This window comes from Asterias amurensis, chromosome 8, assembly GCF_032118995.1.
Source record: "Asterias amurensis chromosome 8, ASM3211899v1".
In the NCBI taxonomy this organism is placed as follows: Eukaryota; Metazoa; Echinodermata; class Asteroidea; order Forcipulatida; family Asteriidae; genus Asterias; species Asterias amurensis.
The window spans coordinates 18,236,068-18,244,995 of record NC_092655.1 but is presented as its reverse complement, the minus strand read 5'-3'; the positions used below and the strand labels follow the sequence as shown (position 1 = coordinate 18,244,995).

General features: G+C 40.7%; 1 protein-coding gene across 1 annotated transcript; it reads left to right on the top strand.

The window, feature by feature from the left end:
* The first annotated feature begins 7,419 nt into the window (after positions 1-7,419).
* On the top strand, positions 7,420-8,433 carry LOC139940285 (dopamine receptor 1-like). Its single transcript, XM_071936479.1, has 2 exons — positions 7,420-8,100; positions 8,182-8,433. Exons 1-2 carry the CDS (start codon positions 7,420-7,422, stop codon positions 8,431-8,433), a joined length of 933 nt encoding a protein of 310 aa, XP_071792580.1.
* The last annotated feature ends 495 nt before the right edge of the window (positions 8,434-8,928 follow it).

The following is an 8,928-nucleotide window of genomic DNA, read 5'->3' as shown; positions in this document are numbered from 1 at the left end:
TTACGTTAATCAGAGCAGTGCTCGGGTTGTTGTATCCATCTTGAGTTATATCGCCGTCTGAACGTGCAGCGAACGGATAGACACGGCTTGGAAGAGTTTAGGGGGTTGCTGTCAGTAGTTTGTGACATGGTGGATAACTGAGACAAGGAGGGCTTGGGAACTAGACGGAGATCTCTGTTATTTCATACCATCACAACGCTTATACAGTCAATTTAGAGACCTTATAGTCTTTACCCTAATTAGTTTACTCTCGATTCCAACACATGTATTAAGTATGTAACAATAATGAGATAAAGGGACCTTGCCTTTATTTTACTTTATTTGTTTTATTTTATTTTTTTCCTGGGGGTGTCGGAGGGGGGGGGGGGGTAACCCCCTGATATAAAACCCCTTTGTAAAATTCATCTATACTTAACCACATTTACCATACTATAGACCCTTGTTGATATTGCATCACCGTATTCAGATTTCCATGACCACTGGAATGGTGCTATATTGTTTATTTTCCCTCCTGTCTCGGTTGGTTCGCAATGATTTGAGTGGTTGGGAAAAACAAGATGGCGTCACATTATAAGAGTCTATTACGTAGTTTCCTCTGTATCGGCAAAATCACTCACGGTTGTTTATGACACACGTGATGGGCTGTAAGTAATATCGTTCGAGCCTCGGTTTCGTTGCACTGGCCTAGATTTGGGGAATCAATATGGGCTCTATATCATAAAGATCATCAGAAAAAGAGCGGTGGCAAGCAATTCAGAGATATTGAATATGATACCCTTAAAGGAACACGTTGCCTTGGATCGGTCGAGTTGGTCTTTGAAAAGCGTTTGTAACCGTTTGTTATAAAATGCATATGGTTAGAAAGATGTTTTAAAAGTAAAATGTAATGATCCACACATCTATGCTTCGAAATTGCACGGTTTTCCTGTTACTTTGCGAACTAACACGGTCGGCCATTTATTTGACTCCCATAAAACGGCCGACCGTGTTAGTCGACGACGTAAAGGGAAAACCGTACAATTTCGAGGCATGTTTGTACTGTGTGAATCATTATGTTCTACTTTTAAAATATCTTTCTAATCATATGCATTTTATAACAAACGGTTTCAAACACTTTAAGACGCCACGGCAGGACAGCCAAAAACTTTCGGTTCCCGAGTTGAGGTGAAACGTTGTTACGGTACAATAGTGCCTAACAATATAGGAAATTTGTGAGTTTAAAAATACCCATCTTTAACTTTGCGTTTTCTAAATTATAACTTTGTCTATGTTTGAACTACGGATATAATTTTCATGGGAGGAAGTGTGATACTTTACAACATAGCAGTGGTTTGTTTGCTCCGAATACGTCTGGTCTGTTTACTTTTGTTTCTGCCGCTAACCTGACTCTGTTACCATGGATACTAAAATAGTTTCTTCTTTAAAGTTACCATTATGATACCGCGACTGTGTTATTAGACACGTAACCTATTTATTTCTTTAAAGACAGTAGAACTACCCAAAACAGTTTGTGTTTCACCGGATCAAAATAATGACATCCTTTCTCCATCAGTATGTTTCCGTGTTGTATTTTGGTAGCGCCGTTCCAGAGCGGAAGGGTGATGAGACGAGTACACAAACTACTGACTGAGGCCTGTACGGATCTCTACGGTGTACCAGTATGTGATTATACTCTCGGGAAGGTTAAACTTAATCAAACTTCATCACTTACCTTGCTATCTGTCACTTTCCTTTACGATTTCTTTTTTTAAAAGCAGTCCGCAGAAACATTAGGTATCCCTAGTTATATCCATCTCTGTTGGAAGCCAGTTACAGAGCGTTTATCATCCATCGAGAACCCAAAGTCGCCGACCCCTCAGTTTTATTCATTTTGGCCACTGACCCAAAATGAGAGCTCTCCCAGCAGGGACAAATAATGGGTCTCAGCTCGTGGGACACTCACCGGGGACTAACCGGCGCGTCTCGGGGTGATTTCTCTCTCACCTTCTTCCCCGGTGTTGTTGTCCCCCTGGCGTGGAGTGGACCTGGAACGGGGGTCATCCCGGGGTAATTGAATCAAATTGATACAGGCGGGACCTCATTGCAAGTCATGTCTGGAAGGTGATGAGCGTGTCCACGGCAAGAAACGAGCTGTTAGTGGAATAAAAGATTTAAAAACCAGGCTCTCCATCTATTTCTCTATCTCAGATCGGCACATCCATTCGAACATCGAATTTTAGGTTGTTGTAAATTATACTGTATCAACAACATACGGATCGACAGTCGGGTGTGTGTGTGTGTGCGGTGTGAAGGTGATGTACGGTAGACGATGTTTTATTAATATTTCTTCTTCTAAAAGGTGTCCGTCTTGAGGTAGCAGCGCGTTTGTACCAGGCACTGGCTCAACTGCATGAGCTGTTAGACTGCCAGTAGTTGCACGGTCTGTATATTAAAAACAAGAACTATCTAAAAGTAGCACCGTGTGAGACTCATGTCATCAGCATGTGCCGGGAGAAAAACATTGCCGTTGTCCTTGGAGGGGAGAGTTTTGACAGTTGGTTGCCGTTGAACTTCCAGTGACGTTTCTTGGTGTGACCTTTGACCTAATTAGCATCGCTGTGAGATGGACTGGCGTAATGCTGGGATGTCTTTGCGGGATGTAAATTAAGATAGTGGTCCTACTTCACTCTAGGTGTCCTGTAGATAACGGTGGGTATTTGGAGGAAGCGTTCATTTGATGATATGCATGTAATTTTGCAGTCCCACGTAAGAGACTGTCATGAGAAAAATATTTGGCTATAGCAGATTTGAGCTTTGAAAAACAGTATACTAGATGGAAAAACAATTTTATCTGGTCAACAAATTATGCTTAATACATTTCTGTTTCTGAAAGTTAAAGCCATTGGACACTTTCTGAACAGAACAAAAACTAAAAGTTCACAGATTTACAATTAAATTACAGGGTATACAGAAGGTTATGGTGAAAGACTTCTCTTGAAATATTGTTCCATGAAATGCTTTACTTTTTGAGAAAACATTAAAACAATTATCAATTATCGATATCGAGAACAACTGATTTATTTTCAACACATGTCATGACACGGCGAAACGTGCGAAAACAAGGGTGGGTTTTCTCCGTTATTTTCTCCCGACTCCGATGACCGATTGAGCCTTAATTTTCCAGGTTTGTTATTTTATATATAAGTTGTGATACACGAAGTGTGGGCCTTTGGACAAAACTGTTTACCGTTGTTATGCGATTGCTTTAAGCAGTACAAACAACATTATAGTCTAGTTGGTACTATTTCTTCAGTAACTGTTGTTTGTGCCCCTACTATTTGTTGTTGTGCCTCGGCAATTCCACACCAAATTGGTCCCATGGCACTGAAACATTTTACATTATATAAAAAAAGTAAACAAATCCGCATAATAATGACGACAAAGCATGATATATTTTTATTTCAAACTTAAAATATATCACTAGAATATGTTATCTGTCAAGAACCAACCATTATTTATAATAAGTAAAAAAAAACACATTTTTCCCAATCAATTCTTTAGGAAAATTTACAACTATTTTGGTAACTAATTTAACCAAGTATTCCAGTTATGGAAAAATGCTGATTTGACTCTTTTAAAGTACAGGATAATGTTTAATATTCAGTCTAACCTTTGGGATTGCAACACCTAAAGGTCTCGTGAAAAATAATCATCAAATTGCAAATTTAGGGAAACGACTAGAAACATTTCACGGGTCCTATAACACACGCCCACGCGCGCCAGAACAAAAGTAAACATTACGTCACGTCACGTGATATGCTTCTCAGACAGACTTCAGCCGCCCGGTTCATACTCCCTGCAAGTGCGAATGCGATGATGGCGAAGTGAACTCGGACGTCACAAAATCGCAACGAGTAAATTATTCATGTGACGTCACTCTATTTTTGAAAGTGTAGATTACTACTTAACTATAAAGTCTTTCGGGAAAGAGTTTCAAGTCAGAGAATATACCCTTAAGTGTAGATTCGTGACAACAATGTACTCGCCTTCGGTACGTACACACATGTACTACCCACGAATCTACACTTTCTCGTCCATTCTCCTTAACATAATTCGCATCAGTTGAAGTGTATTCATTTCCTGCAAAACTTTCGCTGCGAAACAAATGACGTCAAAATTCGCTTCGCATTCTCGAAGTATGAACCGTGCTTTAGTCACTGTCCGAATTAAAGTCAGTGGACTCTATTGGTATAATAACTCAAAATAATTATTTACATAAAACCTTTCTTGGTGACGAGTTATGGGGAGAGGTTGATGGTATAAAACATTGTGAGAAACGGCTCCCTCTGAAGTGCCATAGTTTTCGAGAAAGAATTAATTTTCCACGAATTTGATTTCGAGACCTCAGATTAAGAACTTGAGGTCTCGAAATCAACCATCTAAACGCACACAACTTTGTGTGACAAGGGTTATTTTTCTTTCATTATTATCTCGCAACTTCGATGACCGATTGAGCACAAATTTTCACAGGTTTGTTATTTTATGCATATGTTGAGATACACCAACTGTGAAGGCTAGTCTTTGACAAGTACCAATTGTGTCCACTGCCTTCAACGGCTACAGCTAACGGCTAACGGCAACTTCCCGTTTGGAGTTTATCGCTCAGTAAGCGTTGTATTATTATTATTATTTTTTTTTTAACGATGTCATGCAAAACGTATAATCGGCCGTTCACTTGTTTCTCGTGAAGACCACATGGCCAATCGATCTCAAACTTCTATATTTTTGTCAGTTTATGTGTATGGTGAATTACATAAAGTGTTTACACTGCCGGCAAATGGTTTGTTAGCTAAACCAATTCTGTAATATTCCGTTAAAATATTTGAGACTTACACAATCATTCACAAACTGGTAAAAACATGGCAGGAAACACGTACAGAGAGTCGATATTTGGGAATGAGGTTGAAAAGGTCACTCGATCCCTGGGCTGGATGCTGATCACCGGAAGATTACCTTTCATCACGTGGATGTTGTTTTTATTGTGTGGTTCCCAGTGTACCAATGGACAATCAAGCACACATATGGTGTGTATAATGAATTGGGCCAAATGAACCAGTCTATGTCCCCACTAGGCCTCAGTTTGGCAGCGGGCTGAGGAGATAGGTATGTTGTGTAGAAAAACCAGTGTACATGAAAATCTTCGAAAACGGACAACTATACATTTCCAATCTGCTATTACGCGGGCACTATCCGTTCTTTATAACGGGTTCTGGATCCGTAAAAATGGATAGGTTAATCGTATAATGCTGGCGCTATATTGATTTCGTGTAGAATGTACATACACTTGTATTGTAAAATCCTATCTATAACTGTTAAAAGAAACTACTGTAGTTAATCATTAGGCTGCTACAAACATTCTACTGTTTTGTTATACTGCTTTATTAAACAAAATCTTCTAATGCTTAAAAAAACAAAACATGTTTGCATGAGAAAACACAGTGTTGTTTCAGCATATAGTTCGTGTGGGACACAGTGTGCAGAGAGCACCGCACAGTGCACTATAGTAATTTGGTATTTCGCTTTCGGTGTTATTTTAATAACACCTAAACCTGAAGAAGTCACTATGGCGAAAATATAAAATATCTGAACATTGAGTTGAGTCTTTACTTCATGTCTGTAATTCGTTGAGACTGAATGATTTATGCACCAAGTGGTGTTTCCACCAAATCGAATTTAAAGGCACTGGACACTATCTGGTGAAAACTCAAAATAAATATTAGCATACAACAACCTAACTTAGTCAGAAGCAATGTAAAATACTGAGTGAGAAACTGCTCCTTCAGAAGTAACGAGGTTATATCTCACTGAGATAACAAAATACTTCAGTTAAAGCCTTTTATTATGAATCTGAAAGCACACAATGTTGTGCAACAAGTTTTTGTTTGTTTCATTATTCTCTTGCAAATTCAATGAGCTCAAATTTTCAACCTTATTTTATGTATGTTGGGATGCAAGGGAAGTGCCAAGTTCCTTTAAGTAATATTACAAATATGCGTTTAAAACAAACTCAAAATCCACGGAGGTTTAACCTTTTCCTTTAGTGCTAATAATTTCCCACCCCGCTGCGCAATCATGGAACAACCACAGCTTCTACATCAACGCAAGGCAACATTTCCATCCGGAATAATTAATTTCGAGACAGGCGTTCGAGCCTTGTGTCATTATCGCCTGCGGGAGCAAACAATTTCGGGAAAATCTCTCTGTCACGTATTCATTGATTTAAGCATTTAGATTGCAGATTACCGCTCGATGTATGGCAAGAGGGGACCAGACACTGGACACAAGAAGTACACGAGTTGAGACTTCGGATCGTCGAAGTTGTAGCAGGGGAACAGTTCTGGTTGACGAGGACCGGGGGTAGAACAGATGCAACTTTGAGTGCTGGGAAACATGAAGCGTGCCAACCTCTAATTGAATAGTTTCTGCACTTCTGGCGTTAGCGACGGATGTCACCGAGCGAGAATTATGACAGCGTTAAGTCTTAACACTTGACCGCGCTCTCCGTGTCGTACTACGTAAACACCGGGCAATTTACTTTCCACCAAATTGGGTTTGAATTTCGCACGATTTCCCCGAGTAGTGAGGCTTTGTGTCTACGTTTATATAGCTTGGATTGCAATGTAAACTGTAGGTGACAATATTACGTGTAGGTATTGGCACTTCTATGTCACGGGGTTCGCTGGACTGATACATACACACTCGTAAAAGGTGTTAAAGGTGTTTGTGGCATTGGCATTAACGTCGTCTGGTCAAACCGGACAGCGAGGTATCGCCAGTAACAATATTTTTTTCGGAGAACACCGACCTTCGCTTTTGTGTTATTCACATTTTATCTGGATTTGGATATTGACAGTTATAAGTGTCATGTTAAAGGATTGATGATCCAACGCGTGACGACAGTGGAATTTACTACGAACTTGAGTGCATCTCCTTCGTTTTCGCCAAGCAATAGCCGTCCGGACAGTGTTGATATCTAGTACTGGAAATAATATATCACGTAGGAGTCATGTGTCAGTGTCTTGCGTGGTTACCACGATGCATGATATGAACAGTAGTGTTGATATATGCAGTGGAAACATCAATAAGTACTTTCGACATTAAAGCTCGGCACCATGAATGGTCAATGTGTCAGTCTCTTGCGTGACCACAACAAAGTTGTTTTAGACATCACCAATTGGTGCAGAATTTAGATAGTCGAATCAGCACACGAATGACACCGTTAAAGCTGGGCACAGGAGTGTTCAATGTTCAACTTTAACGTAGGGGTAGTATGTTTAGTGTCTTGCGTGATCACAGCGGAGTTACTATGAACACCACCGATTCGTGCAGATTTTACGTATTCTAATCAGTAAACGAATGACAACCGTCTACAGTTTAAACATGGACGATTTAATTGAATCAAACTGTAGTTACGATGAAATATCTTCCACGTCGTTCTCTCCCAGTACAGCAGTTAATACATCCCTATTTTGGGGGATATTGCTAGCATCAATTACTGCAACAGCCGTGATTGGTAATCTCCTAGTTATCATCGCCATTGTCCGGTCCCCGACTCTTCACACTATAGCCAGCGTATTTGTCTTCAATCTCGCTCTTGCCGACGAGGCCGTGGCCAGCCTAGTCATGACCCTAGACGTCGTCTATCGTTTCCAGGGCACGTGGCCATGGGGCCATGCTGTATGCCAAGTATGGATGTCGACAGACGTGCTTTCCTGTTCGGCCTCTATTCTAACTCTATGCTCAATAGCCGTAGATCGCTACATCGCTATTGCTCATCCATTCCTCTATCAAGGTTCCATGACGAAGACCAAAGCTGTGTTAGTAACATCTCTAGTCTGGGCTGTAGCATTCATACTGTCCGTGTTACCAATGGCTCTCCGTTGGCACGAACCTGTTGGGTTTGAACAGCAGTCCGACCAGTGTATACTCACTTTCAATCCAGCGTTCTCGATCATCTCCTCCATTGTTTCCTTCTACGTCCCGTTTGTCATCATGGTCATTACATACGGACTGATCTACAGAGTTGCTAGTCGCCAATCGGCCAAGATCAAAATGAACGCGGTACACGCGAGAGTGATACGAATAACGCGTTGCACGAGCTTGTCTGTGCGCGTTCAAGAGCCCGTCAAATATCACCAAAAGCCCCGGGACAACAAGGCGGCCGTTACGCTCGGGATCATCATGGGATGCTTCGTTATATGTTGGTTACCTTTCTTCATTGGAAACATTATCAACCCTCTATGTAATAACTGCATTGATGTTGCTTACACCAAGGCGTTTACGTGGCTCGGGTACAGCAACTCTGCCCTCAACCCATTTCTCTACGTGATGTTCAATCGAGAAATCAGAGGGGCTTTTCAGCAATTATACGCCCCTTGTCTTAACACCCGTTAGCAACTTTATCAGTATCCGACCAGTATTATTACGTCACAGATGTTGAGAGACGATGCACGGTGACAAAACACATGTACACTTTTTAATTGAAAGCCGTGAGGCCCACAGCACTGTGAAAGAACATCAAGTAGAAAATCTTAAACAAACTGACAATTATTAAAACATTGAGTGATATTTTTAAACTTTAAAGAAAACACAGCACCTGGCGAATTCTACTTTGCTAGACCATTGCCACACGCGAGTTGACCCTTTTTCAGCTTCCTTTCTTGTCACGAATTTCACAAGGATAATGTTTCTACCACGACTGGCAGAATAACTCACTCGTTAACGTCTCAACGTAAAACCTTATTCACGAGTGCCGTTTCAGATAACTATAATTGCTGTAGTGCGCCCTCTGCCAGATATAATTTTCAAGTTTGTGCAGTCTCTAATGTGAGCAATCAGATGTCAAATCGTGTGAGACTAAAACACCAATGCAAATAAAATCACACGTCG

Bases quoted from the DNA above. Each gene is read 5' to 3' on its own strand.
- LOC139940285 (XM_071936479.1), top strand. From the start codon at position 7,420: ATGGACGATTTAATTGAATCAAACTGTAGTTACGATGAAATATCTTCC. The intron at 8,101-8,181 runs GTACACGCGAGA...TATCACCAAAAG, and splicing joins CCAAGATCAAAATGAACGCG to CCCCGGGACAACAAGGCGGC.